Below are 13,857 nucleotides of genomic sequence, written 5' to 3' on the forward strand. Positions count from 1 at the left end.
GACAGGAGTGCAATGCCATGTTAATTGGAACAATCTGATCTACCTCCTTTCTTGACTATGGTTATGATTCTGGCATCTCTGAAGTCACTAGGAATCTGTTCATGTTTCCAGATTTTCAGAATAAGGAATCTAGCTGGTGAGAGAACTTTTTCACACCATGCTTATAAGTTCATCTGGCATTCCATGAGGGCCACATGCTTTGTTCTTCATTTTGCTCAGTGTCTTTCAAGGCCACTTGATAGGTTGGTGGGTCTGCAAGGTAGTCCTTAATGGGATATTGTGAAATAGCATTGATGGTATTCTCACCAACATTAGAAATCTTGGTTCAGAAGCTCTTGAAAGTGTTTCTTCCACTGGACTGATGGCAGAGTTCTCTTTAAAGAGTGTTGTTCTATCCTTAGACCTCAGAAGGATGACTCCTTGTGTGCTTGGCCCATAGGTAGCTTTGGTCAAGCTGAAGAAACTATGTATACTGTAACTCAGCAAACTTTAGGATGTCTTGCTTTGTTCTCCCACTGCTTGTTTTTTTGCTCTCAAATTTTCCTCTGGGTCTCCTCTTTAATGGGGTGATAAGTGTCTTGTTTCTGTTTGGAGTTGATGTTATTTTGCCAAGCTTTGAAGCTCTCCTTTTTCTGTCAATGAGAGCTTGAATTTCCTGATCGTTCTCATCAAACCAGTCCTGATGTTTCTTTGTGAAGATTCTTCACATGCTTCATGGATGCCTTTCTTGAGGCTGTTCCAGTGATCAATGGTGTCACAAAGGCACTGCTGGGAAGGATTGTTTTTAGCAGGGCCTTTCAGGCACTCAATATTAAATGTCTTCCTTGGTTGCTTCTTTTGCTTATTGTGTTTTGAGGTAATATGAATAGACATAATAGAATGTATCAAACAATGTTCAGTCCAGCAGTCATCTGTGCTAGTCATAGCTCTAGTGATATGGACATCACGATGATCCTGGGCACACACTATGATGTAGGCAGTCAGTTGCCAGAGTTTTGAGCAGGGAGGCATCCATGATGTCTTCCATTTGCTGATTTGATGGAATAAGGAGTTTATGATTTTGAGATAATGTTCCGAACACTTGCTGGAGAGGAGAATTCTGCTTGAACTGACTTTCCCAGCTCTTCTATTCCTAGCTGTTTTATTCTGTTTCCATAGCTCAGAGTCCCTGCTCACTCTAGCATTGAAATCACCAAAAATAATATTGTTATCTTCTTTGGGGACAGATCACAGGACTTGGCTGAGTTTAAAACTGCATTTTTTCTTTGTTTAGTCTTCTCTATCAATGGTTGTAGTGTATGCATTGATGACTTTTGCATGTTTCTGCTGGTTAGTGGAAGACAGTGGGTCATAAGATGCTCGTTGATGCCAACCAGATATTTCAGCATTTAAGTAACAATCTTGGTCTCAATAGCAAAACCAGTACCGTAGATAATAGATATGTCTATCTTTTTTAGATTTTCCTTTCCAAAAGAAAGGGTAGCCACCACCATGCCCAGTATGTCTAGTCTCATGAAGTGCAGCAATAGCAATATGAAAATTGTGCAAATTCTCTGGCCTCTAGTGCTGTTCTTCACCTCAGTCATTCACTAGGGTTGTCCATCAGGGTGCAGATGTTCTATGATGTTCATAGATTTCATAGATTTCTAGAGTCAGAAGGGACCTGGTAGATCATCGGATCTGACCTCCTGCTCCAGAGATGCCTGTCTAATCTCCTCTTGAACATCTCCAGGGTAGGGGAAAGCATCACCTTCCTTAGGAGCCTATTTCATATTTTGGTGACCCTTACTATAAAGAATTTCTTCTTCATGTCTGATCTAAATCTGTTCTTCTTCAGTTTGTGGCCTTTATTTCTGGTAACTGCAAGGGGCACCCTGGCAAACAGTGTCCCCTATTCCCTGCTTCCCACCGCCCCCCCCCGGGTGAGTTTGTAGGGAGCCACAAGAACGCCGGAGGCTGAAGAGATTCAAATCCCTCAATCTGTCTTCATAGGGTCTTACCTGCAGGCCCTCAACCATACGAGTAGCCGCTCTCTGAACCCTCTCAAGGTTATCCACATCCCCCTTAAAGTGCAGTGCCCAAAACTGGATACAGTATTCCATCTGTAGCCTCACCAATGCCACATAAAGGGAAATTATCACTTCCCCAGACCTGCTTGTGATGCTCCTGCTGGTGCAAGAAAGAGTGTGGTTAGACTTGCTTATTACCTCGTCACACTGGTGACTCATGTTCATTTTTGCGTCAGCCAGGACTCAGATCTCTTTCCACTGTTGTGCTACTCAGAATGGTACCCCCCCCAATCTATAGGTGTGTTGGAGATTTTTTTCTCCCCAGGGTAAACACTTTGCATTTATTCTTGTTGAATTGCATCCCTTTCTGATCTTCCCACTTCCCCAGTCTGTCCAAATCTGCCTGAATTTGCTCCCTGCCCTCCAGTGTGTTTACTGTGCCCCATAGTTTAGTGTCATCTGTGAATCTGGACAAGGTACTTTCAATACCTTCATCCAAATCGCTGATGAAGATATTAAACAGTACTGGTCCAAGGACAGAGCCTTGGGGGGGACACCACTGGCCACATCCCTCCAGGGAAAAACCGCCCCATCCACCACCACTCTCTGGGTGCATCCCATAAGCTAGTTTTTCACCCACCTCACTGTGAAAAAATCCACATCACAGCTACTCAGTTTACTTGTAAGAACTGGGTGTGACACTGTGTCAAAAGCGTTTTTAAAATCCAGGTAAATAATATCTACTTCCTCCCCTGCATCTAAGCACTTTGTGACCTGGTCATAAAAAGAGACCAAGTTAGTCGGGCAGGATCTGCCTACTATAAACCCATGCTGGTTGCCCCTCACCATTGTTACCCACTGGCCCCCTGCAGATGTGATCCTTTATGATTTTTTCTAAGGTCTTGCCGAGAATAGAGGTGAGGCTAACTGGCCTATAATTACCTGGGTCCTCCTTCCTCCCCTTCTTGAAGATGGCCCTTTTCCAGTCCTCTGGGACCTGTCCCAAGTGCCATGAGCGCTCAAACAGCTGTACCAGTGGTTCTGCTATGTCATTGGCCAATTCCTTTAGTATCCTTGGGTGAAGATTGTTGTGGGCTGCTGACTTAAATACATCCAACCCTTCCAAGTGCCCCTTTACTAGGTTAGTGCTAATCATTGGTGGATTGGTACTACTCTCACTCCAGACTAATTGGGAGGTGCATTTGTGTCCGTGCCCAGGGAAACAAGCAAAGAAATTATTTAAGAGCTCCGCTTTTTCCATCCTATCAGTTACGAGTTGCCCTAATCCATTCTGTAGCAATCCTATGTTACCCTGTGCCTTCTTCCTGCTCCCTATGTACTTAAAGAAGGACTTCTTGTTATCTTTATTTTTTGTTGCCAACTTAAGTTCTGTATCTGCTTTGGCCTTTCTCTTTGCTTCTCTGCAAGCATGAGCCAAGTAGGTATACTCCTCCTTGGAGTATACTCCTTCTATTTATTGATTTGGATCACAGATAGAGTGTTCCCTCTGGATGTGGTTTTCTAGTCAGGTGCAGTGAGACTCTATGTTTAGAGTAACTGTGACTTGGTTCCTTCTCACTTTAAACTTACATATCAAAGTTCAAGCATGTTGCGTTTATTCCACCTCTTAGGCACCTAGGTCTTCCCTTCTCTCTCTGCTCAGTCTAGTCTGCACCCAGAGGCATATTTCCATGTAGGAAGATGGACATAACTGCCATTTGGGCAGTGGGCAGCCTTATGCACTTCTATAACTCTGGAATCAAACTTGATCTGACTAGCTGAGAAGGAAAACCAGCTGGTGGCATTCAGTTCATTTGGGAAAATCTGCATTAGTGCATCTAATGAAAAGAAAGCAGGGTTGGTTTCACTATAAAGTAAAGAAAGAGGGTAATATTGGTGCAATTCCAGAGGTGTAAATTTAAATTTTGGCACCTTGGGTGGCATGGGAGAGTGAATGCTTACCTCCTTCTACCTGGGCTCCTGCTGCCTTAGTATGAGCTCCTGTAACACAGGGCCCCCTGTGAATCAGTGCTGCATCCAGATTCCATTAGCTAGGGTCCATTAGCTTGCACTGTAACTAATGCCTCAGTTATGCTACTGTGCCATCTGCCTTTTACCCTGTAGCTTAGTTGCTAATGCCCTTAAAGAGGAAACTGAGTTCTGGGTTCATCTCATCCTAAAGTAATTTGAATCCACATTTCCTGCTTCCCAGGAGAGTGCTTTAGCTAGAACAGGCTAGAACTCTACACTTCTGCGGGCAGTTGGGTCACTGGAAGACAAAAGTCAGTGGAGCCAGAAAGATAGCAAACAAGGGGGTTGTGACTCTGAGCCCAGTGAGGTATGTTCTGCCCCCTGTTCCAAATACTAGTTACCCACTTCACTCAAAGATTATTTTACTCTAAAATGTATAAATAATCCTGACAGCAAGGGAGCACTCTAAACATTAGACCATGAAGTCAAGCCGCTCTTGTTTGTTCTTGGGATTATTTAGCTATCTTACATTAGACAGTCATTGGTTAAAAAATAAATCACCTTGGCAGCAAGGACTGGAACCTTGGGATAGGATTTGGTATCATCAGTGGAACCGAACAGGAAGAAGGTTCTCTTAGACTATTTTAGAGATTTTACAGTTTAGAGGAATACATTTTGTTACCTCCTTTGTACATCAGCTTGTTTTCTTCCAGTGGTGCTAAAGTTTTTACCCCTTTCTTAATATTGGGTCTGGTGTCATCTGACAAATGGACAGTGGAAAGAATGAAGGAGTTTAAAAACTAGCATGTCAATAAGTGAGACTAGCTTATTGTGATAATGATTCACTGTGTGCTCACCTCCTTGCCCTGGGAGTGGAATACTGCTGTCCTTTAGCATGCTCTGGATGTGTTGGAGTCCGTGAGTCTTTGTCATCAAATCAGAATTATTGGTATTTCTTGTCTGAGAGCTAAAAGGTCCATGGGTTTGAAAGCAGTGTTTTTTAGAGGGGTGGTGATGTCCTTATTCTGGACACATTGTTTGAAGATCAGGCATTCCTCGACTTACAACATTTCAAGTTACAATGTTTCACACTTACAGCATTTATAGATTGATACCCTGTTTGAACTTTCTGATGTTAGTTTCAACTTTACAACGCTTGATCCAATGTGATGCCACGCCAGCGAACAAGTTTGCTGTGTCACCCATCTCCCTGGAGAACGTCTGTCCAAACTTCCTTGGACGCTTTCTTTAAGAAAGCAGCCAAGACTGCAGAAAAACCTGCAGCCAAGACACCTGAAAAGACTCCAGCCAAAAAGTCCAACCAAGAACCCTTCAAAAAGTCCAGCAAAGTCACCTCCAAAGAAGTCTTTCCAAATCAATATGATTGCTATTTACAATATAAATACATTAATGTAGCTATATTACTCATCTATAATTGATCAAGTACAAAATTCTGGGGTATTTTTGGTGAAAATAGGATATTGGGCTTTGGTTCAGGAGCCAATCCCCCATTTATAACATTATTTTTTATGAGAAAATTGGTTCCGAGTTACAACATTTTGACTTGGTTTTCAGGAATCAAATGTGTCGCAAATCTGAGGACTGCCTGTATAAAATGGTTGTGTGGGACATGTGACATAGAGTAAGTCCTCCTGGACATATAGAGAGTCCAGGAAGTTTGTCATCCCAGGAAATAGTCTGAATGAGGCCAGTAGGTATTTCTAGGTGGCAGAACAGAAACTGCAAGCCTCAAGATACTATAGGAAAGCCAAGAGAAGGCCTGAGAGTGTCTGAGATGGACAAGTACAAAAATTCAAGAAATCTACAGCCTTGTAGCATCTGAATGTTGAAATTACCCAGTGTGAAAAATCTGGGATATTCTCACTACCATTGTTGCCAAAGTATAAGTGAGATCCATTATAAATACCCTAGTTGGTGGTATTCTGTAAATGAGCAAAAAATAAGTTAACATTGGCCCTAAGCTTTGTTGTCAAGTGAAAGGGTTCAAATGAAGTGGTCTTACTTGAGGTTCTGCCAATTGGATTTGATGTTTTCAAAGACACTGAAAGCACTGGGACGTTGCTGGATGTAAGAACAGGAAGGCAGACTAGGTGGGTAGTACAGCTTGCAGCGTCATCTAGACAAGTCTCAGTGTTGCAGGCTGTTTGAGGTGCTTCATTGCTGATGACGCACAGATTATTTGTTAGTGCATATCTTGTACTGACCATCATCTCATCGTGTTAATTTTTTTCCTTGTGCTGTCTCCTGACCTGTTTAGATAGTGCTCTTATTCAGTGTCTATGCATCAGATGCCTGATTTCCTGCCTGCTTTTCTGTTTCCTTTGGACTCTTCCTTCCAATTTGGTCTGTGATAGGTAGTGAAGCTGAGTGTGTTAGAGACAGATGGTTGTCTTATTTGGCAGATGCCATAGGAAAGGGTGATCTAGTTGTTTAACCTTTAGGAGTTATAATCTACTTAACTCCTGGGTCTGGATGGGGCTGGAACGGTTTGTTCCCGTAGGTGTGGTAAGTGAGCTGGTAGCGTAACGGTCAAGAAAAAATGATAATGATAATAGCAACTTCCATTAACACTGCTTTTTGGCACCAACCTCATATTTTGGGGGCTAATCAGATAGTCCAGGGCACAGTCAACATGGGCACTCTGGAAAACTGCAATCAGGATGACTAGTTTCTGGAAACATCCACTTGTACTGCAGGCGATGTGATTCCTTTAAAAAAGCAAAAAGATACGAAAAATGAGGACCAATTCTGAGGAAGCTGTCTCAGTCTTCCTTATAGGACAATGGCAGTGGGGCGAGCTAGGTGATCAGCATCCGGGGTAGGCAAAGTAATTTACTAAAAATATTTAACAATTTAGTTAGTATTTTTTCCTCCCAGAGCCTGAAAATACCTTTGCAAGGTGACACTCAATCACATCTCCAGACAAGAAAATAAAGGAACAAGGCATTGTGAATGAACTGTGAAACAGGACATGACTTAACTCCTTGCTGACACAGGAACATAAAAGAATAGAGAAACATAGAACTGGAGGAGAACATTGACCCCCGTCCTTTGCAATCACAGGTAGTCATGTAATGAATATTTGTGCAAACGGGTTCACAGAAACTCTGGCCTTTCACACGCATCTAAACCCAAAAACACTCAATAACGCCCGTATCCAAAAAAAGCTTTAGTATAACAAAATCAACCCACCTCCTCAACAGCCTTAAAATGTGCCTTAGGAAGAGACTAGAAGAGGCAAGGCCATCAGCAGTGTATCTGTCCCCTGCAGTGAAAAGAACCCACCCTTTAAGAGCTTGCAATGTGCCATGAGAGAACAGAAGAACAGGAAAGTTAAAAAAAACAAACAAATGAACAAACCAATTGCCCCATCAATCAGACCTAAGTAAAAATGCCTCTCTCAGGAGATGATGTAGCCATGAAGAAGAATGTTTTGCATTCAAAAGCTTGTCTAACTACCCCAACTACACAATTGGTCCAATAAAAGATATTGCTCAAAGAAATTCATGTCTCCCTCAAGAGAATCTTGTAGAACTTCTCTTTTAGTCTTTTAGGTCCTGTTTCACAGAACCATCTGAAAAGATCGCTGCAAAGGTCTGTCTTTGTTACATATGATATTCAGTGTACAAATTGTTGGGTAGTATTCCTCCACACTGTCAAACATCTCAGAAGTTGTTTCACAGCATGGTCAATGAGATGATCTTTGGGGTATTTTTGTAAAATTTTCTTTAGAAGAGCAGATCTATTTAGCTGATATCAAAATGATGAACCAAAAATGTGTGGAGTCTACCTTTAAATGTGATATACACAAGCTTATGTCTGTAAATTCTGTCCATTTGTAAGAAAGATGCAAGAGTTGTTTGGTAATGTCGTTTATGGGACCAGGTTGATAGTTAGAAGAGATATTAGACAAGCTTGTGGATGCAATGCACCCTCCCTCAGGTCCTGCAAAAAAGCTAGCACAGTTTAAGCTAAATGCCAGATAAAACAGTGATTTTTAGTTTAAGGCTGTTATGTAAATAAGCATAGTTACCTGAAGGAAAGTTGGCAGTAAACCCATGATCCAAAGTTATTAGAAGTAGGTACAAACCAACTAAAAGGAAGTTTAAATTAAAAAAACCCCCTTGTTATGTAAAAAAAGACCATTCTAAAGGGAAGATATTTGTTATTACCTATGAAGTATGGTCATGTTAGCAGATGGAGCAGGTAAAGTGTCACGTGCTGTAAGCCTACTGTCTGTGTTTAGTCCAAGGCTTTTAGTGTCCAGTAAACGTTACAATTTTTTGTTCCCAGGTCCATTGTTTGAAGACAGGGACTGTGACAAGTATTCTTCTAGTGGAGATTGGATGTTTCTGTCCTTCAACATTTTTCTTTGCATGCTTATTCAAGAGTGTTTATCTTCATCTACATAGCTCCTATGAGGGCATTTGGTGTTTTGAGTGAGATTTAGCACATCCTGTGATTAGATGTGTTGGATCCATGGGTTCTGATAGCTTCATTGTGGGTTGTATGTATTGTACTAGCAGCAGGCAAGGTGGCAGATGTTTTTGTATTGCAGGTGTTTTTGTATTTATTGTTTAGGCAACATCTTGTTCCTTGTGGTCCTTGTTGATCGGGGGCTGGGGAGGGAGGGAGGGATGAGCTTGAGAGGTTGTTTAAAACCCAGTGGTGGAGTTGGATAGAGAATATTTCTCTCCAGGTATGGCCCTTATGAAGTAGAATTGTTTTATGATCTTTCTTATAGGTCCCAGTGTGGAATGATAAGTGGCACCAGAGGGTGTATGAGTGCTGTGAGTTTCCGTTCTATAGGTAGTAGGTTTCTGCAGGGTATTTGGGTGACCCTACCACATGCTTATGATGTCAGTTAAATCAGAGTGCCATATAAATAGTTAAAGATGACTAATGTGCATGTTTCTATTCACATATTTGTGTTCCTATAAACTGTTTTTTAGATTTAGTAAAGTTCCTCATGTGCATTATAAGCCTGTTACTAGGGTGAGAGACAGTGTTAGGATATAGCACCATCTTCAGTCAGAAAGCAATTACTGTTCTAAGCAGTGTACAGTAAAAGGTAACTTTGTTTCACCGTTTTAGGTATTCCTCAGGAAGCCTGTGGGTCAGAACAGGTGACCCTACCATTACCATCTTAATCCAGAGAGCTGCAGAAGGCATTATTGATGCCACTGAGAAAGAAAGAGCACAGGATGTAATGGAATGGGAAGTGGATGAATTATTGAAATGGACAAATGTACTTGACTATGGAGAGTAAGCATGTGCTTTTCATTTCTTTCTCTTTTGAAGGACTTTATTATCCATGAAAGATCTTAAGCTTCCCACCTCTAAGTCTAGGTATTTGATACTGAGGCCCTGATTCTTGGGAGATATGTTTAACTTTCCAAATAACTGGTTGAGATAAGATAAAGTTAACACTATGTTAATTTTCAAGATTTGGGTAGTTGCTGAATCATTAAATTGAATGTTTTTTTCCTTTCACATGTTTAGATATATGAGCCAGTGGAAGGAAATTGCAACAAGCAACACTTCTGACAACTACATGGGTAAGTTACTCTAACTGTAGTTTGGATAAATGAAATACAATTTAGCTCTCATACTGTAAACATGGTAGTGGGGTTCTATGCTTAGCTTCTACCATTTTTTTTGTATAAGTTATGCTCAGGGAAAAATATTTTTCCAATGCCACCCACACATTTTGCATTAGACAATTGTCAGCCAGAAAAACAAATAACCCTGGCAGCAGAGAGCAGAAGCAAGGACTCCCCACTCTTGGAGTGGGCGGGGTGGGCAGATTTAGGCTGGTAACAGACATGAACCCTCTCCCTCTCCTCCCCAACCCCCCACCTCAAAAAGTGCTTTACCAGAAGATGCAGTGGGTTAGTTCAACCTCACTCTGCAGCATCTGTATAGATCAGATGATTGAATCAGCTATTAGATAAAAGCGCCAAAAAGCCCTTCTGAAATACCTGATCTATACAGACGTTGGGTGAGCTGAGCTTAAATTGCTGTTTTGTTGGGGGTTTTTTAAGTTTGTAAGCTGCCTGCATCTATTACAGAGGCAAACTGTTTTTCTTGCACTCTTCTGTCCCCGTCACTCTTGCACTGTTAGCTATCCAGTGGTTCCCCAGCACCAGATTAGATTACGGCGCAATTTCAGGAGGAGAAAGGTGTTTAGGTAACTGTAGAAGACCTTGCCATGCCACAAAAGCAAATTACAGTCCCTTTCCCTGGATCAGATAGTCTCCTTTAAATTCACCTGCCACTACTTAAATCAGGGGTTTTCAACCTTTTTTAATTAGTATACCCCCGGTGGCCAGATGCTGGGGGGGGTGGGATGGCATGCAGCTTCGAATGGAAGCAGCGCAGGGTGGTGGATGGTGGCCATCACCGCGTGCAAACTCTGCACTGTGCCCCCCACATCTAACTGGCTGGGAGGCACCTGTGTGGCCCACAAAGGTGGTGCTGCTGCCCTTGCCCTGCCCCAGCCCTGATCCTGGGGGGGCAGCAGCACAGGGTGGTAGGTGATGGTGCTCCATCCCCACCCATGCATACCCCTTAGGTCTTCCCTAAGTACTACCAGTTGACAACCCCTGACTTAGATGGAAAGGAAGGAACCAAACAGGTACAGTTCTGGGAAGTAAATCCGATGTTAATTTCTGCAATTTAGTAGGCTGGCTCCTCTTCACAGGGCTCCACCAGCTCCCCATACCCTGTCCTTAGCACACCAGGTGTTTGTGTTGATCTCACAAGCTGTCCTCTAGGGAGTCATAATCGCTATGCTGCCTCGCTTAATATCCTGGCAGCTGGTCTCTTTCCACTGACCTCTTGTCATGTTATTTGCTCCCTCCCCTTCCCCTCCCCCCCCCCCCCCCGCTGGTCTCAAATATACAGTCACATAATCTCACCACCCTTTTCCTTCAGAGAGGGACTACCGCAGGCCAACGCCCCAAATTCACACTTTTGATCCATCTTTTTTTCTTATTCAGGTCTCAGGAACAAAGACCTTGCACTTACTGGACTCAAACCCATTGGCTTGGATGTGGCAACTCCCTCTTCGTCTCCGCTTTTCTGGTAAGTCTGTCTGCAGAATACTGTTTTGCTGATCCCTGGTTGGTCACATGCCACCGCTGCACATCCCACAACCTTCCCCTTGTGCTGCTCCCCTCACCAGAGGAGACAAAATTGTTCAGTCGCCTCTCTTTTAACTTCCTGTGCAGATTAGCTGCGTGTCTGGCTGTAGCTTCCCATTTGTTGCCCTGCTAGCTCCCCCAGCTGATAGTATTAATTAACATTCAGGGATTCCCGCTCGGCTTTTCCCGTCTGGGCTCGCTGCCGCAGTATGTTTCCTTTTCCCCTTTGTTTCTCTGGCATTTTGTGACGGTATACTTACTAGAGCTGTGCAGAGCAGGTAATATTCCATTCAACAGCCATGTCGAATAGTAAACTGGGTCCCGCTTCTATTTGCCGTTCGCGTCGACTCGAGGTCGAAGCTCAGTCGAATATTCAAGCTGCTTCAACTTCCCCATAGGCTATAATGGGGAAGGTCGAAGCAGGCTATAACTTTGGTATTTCTTGTCTGATCTTGATGAAACTTGCAGGAATGGTAGCTCCTGAGGAGCCCACGAAGCCTGCAAACTTTCAACAAGATAGGTTCAGGGGGTCGGAGAAACAGCACCCCAAATTCTTGAGAGAAAACCTCCTGTGATTTGTGTGTGGAAAGCCACAGGGAGCTCAAAACTGCAGGCCGCCTTCACCTGTACAGAGGCACCTTCTGAAGTGCCTTCTGGGAAAGACCTCATGGCTTGAAAGGAAAAAACCTGAGGGGTGTCAAGCACAAACTCGACTGATTCCCCTGAACTTCCCTTGCCAGGGCACTGAGATTCAGATCCAGCGCCAGCTCTTCTTCTGGTGCTGGAAGGCTCAGTATAGGCAGTGACACGGGGGTGAAGTGTGCTGCTGTGCTGGTTGCAGTTATGGTGGGAGAGGTTGTGGCTGCTGTGTCTGGACATGAGTCTCAGGCACAGGCAGTGGCTCTTGTGGCACTGCTGCTCCCCTCTCTTTACTGCTTCATCCCTTGTAGTGAGAGGAAAGAGGCTGCGTCTGAGTTTGGTGGGGGGAGAAACTGCAGCTCTTCCGCTTGCAACCCCCCTTGCTTCCCTTCGTGCAGGCTGCCCAGTGTGGCCACCTGCCTTTCCACCCCGCTTCATAATGCATTCCTTTGTATGTAAACTGGAACCTCTAAGTGTGCTGCGCGCCGCGGATTAGATTTCTGGATGTTATGTAAATGTGTTTGTGTAGATAATATATTGAGAAGCATTGGTGTGGTGGAAAGAATTAATGATGTATAAAAAATACATATATAAACTAAATTCCTATATATAGAATAGATCCTAGGCTACTACTGACCCTATCCAATATAAGCGTAAACTAATATGAAAAGTAGTTATAAAATAAAAGTACCAAGTTCTCAGAAATTCCTGTTGCTAGCGTCGCAAGCAGGGAATCTGTTGAAGATCAGGGCTTCCAGCCTCGTGGTCTGACGCAGAGGTGCTGGAGAACACCAGCAGCTCAGAAACTGACCCCAAGGCAGAAAGCAGGGAGCTGAAAAACTGCTGCCTTTTATGCATTTTCTCTGGGCCTCCCCCAGAGCACTGGGATGGGAAGGGACCTCAGAGAGTGCTGACAGGTCACCGGCCAGCCACACATCAGTCATGAAAGCACTCCTCCCCCCTCTCTCCCTCCCTCCCCTTACTTTCCTTCCCCCGCCCCCCCAGGGAATCTAGTATAGGCAAGTCGAATCTTCAACCCTTGTCGAATATTCGACCCACGCTGTTAATATTCGACTTCTGGTATTCGATTCGACAGCTGTTTGACCAGCTGCTATTCGACTCAACTTTTACTTTTCAAGGTCGAATATGTCAAATATTTGTCGAATCGAATATTAAGTTGAAGCTTTGCACAGCCCTAATACTTACTGCCCTGTCACAATAACAAATTGGATTACATCTGATCATGGACAGAAGCCCAGGCGTAGTGCCTAGGAAACTTGGCAGTTGAAAGTGGAGGTGCTGCCTGAGTATAGGTGAATATTGAGGGAGGGAATATTTTTTAATTGCTCCTTGGAACATACATATCAAATTTCTGCCTACATACCATAGGCACTTCTGAGACCAAGCTGTTTCTAGTCCTGTATTCTTTATTGAATCTGTTCAGCGGGGAGGAGAGCAGCTGACAAAGGTGTGTGTGTGTGTGTTTTTCTGTAGCACTTGGCTATAGCCAGACTTACTCTCTCCTGTATCTAGAATCCTGGATTTGGTATACGGTGAAATTGCCACAGATACCAATCAGCAGCTTGTCTAGAATAAACACTTGAGCCTTGCAAAAAAGCACCTTGCTGACATTCTGTAAAAGAACCTTCCATAAAGAAAAATCCTTCTTTGTTTACCCAGTGAACATTAGAATATTTTAAATACCTTCTAGAAGATTATATTCAGGTTGGCACACCCATTACCAAAATAACAAGCTCTTCTCAAGCCAGGGTGTGCCGCATAAATTGTGCAAGCTAACATTAAAAAAACCTCTTATTTTAGAAGGTATGCACATTCTAACAGCATCAGTTGACAGCTAAGAGCCTTCCACCAACTGGATCACTTGATTACTGAGTCATTAATACCTTTGTTTTGGAAAGATATGTTAGATAATGCAACATATGTGTGCATCATGTATTATTCCGGTGATGCTCCCAGAGGGAAGGTGCTATTTTCTTTACATGCTAAATTTGCTAAAAGTTATGCTAAACTGTAAAATGTAAATAATAGTTTTGGAGTGCCTTTAGTTAGAT

General features: G+C 43.2%; 1 protein-coding gene across 2 annotated transcripts in view; it reads left to right on the plus strand.

Moving 5' to 3' along the window:
• The window catches only part of C1H11orf65 (chromosome 1 C11orf65 homolog), a 44,495-nt gene that overhangs the window by 15,819 nt on the left and 14,819 nt on the right, over positions 1 to 13,857 (plus strand). The window contains exons 7-9 of one of the 2 annotated variants that reach the window (XM_090029697.1): positions 9,096 to 9,266; positions 9,504 to 9,559; positions 11,003 to 11,091. In XM_090029697.1, the coding sequence (XP_089885823.1) occupies positions 9,096 to 9,266; positions 9,504 to 9,559; positions 11,003 to 11,091 (316 nt within the window). Of the gene's footprint in view, positions 1 to 9,095; positions 9,267 to 9,503; positions 9,560 to 11,002; positions 11,092 to 13,857 lie in introns of those variants that run through there. The other variant, XM_090029707.1, reaches the window with a different exon arrangement.

The sequence above is a fragment of the Crocodylus siamensis genome, chromosome 1, assembly GCF_052110815.1.
Source record: "Crocodylus siamensis isolate JL-2025a chromosome 1, ASM5211081v1, whole genome shotgun sequence".
Lineage (NCBI taxonomy): Eukaryota > Metazoa > Chordata > Crocodylia > Crocodylidae > Crocodylus > Crocodylus siamensis.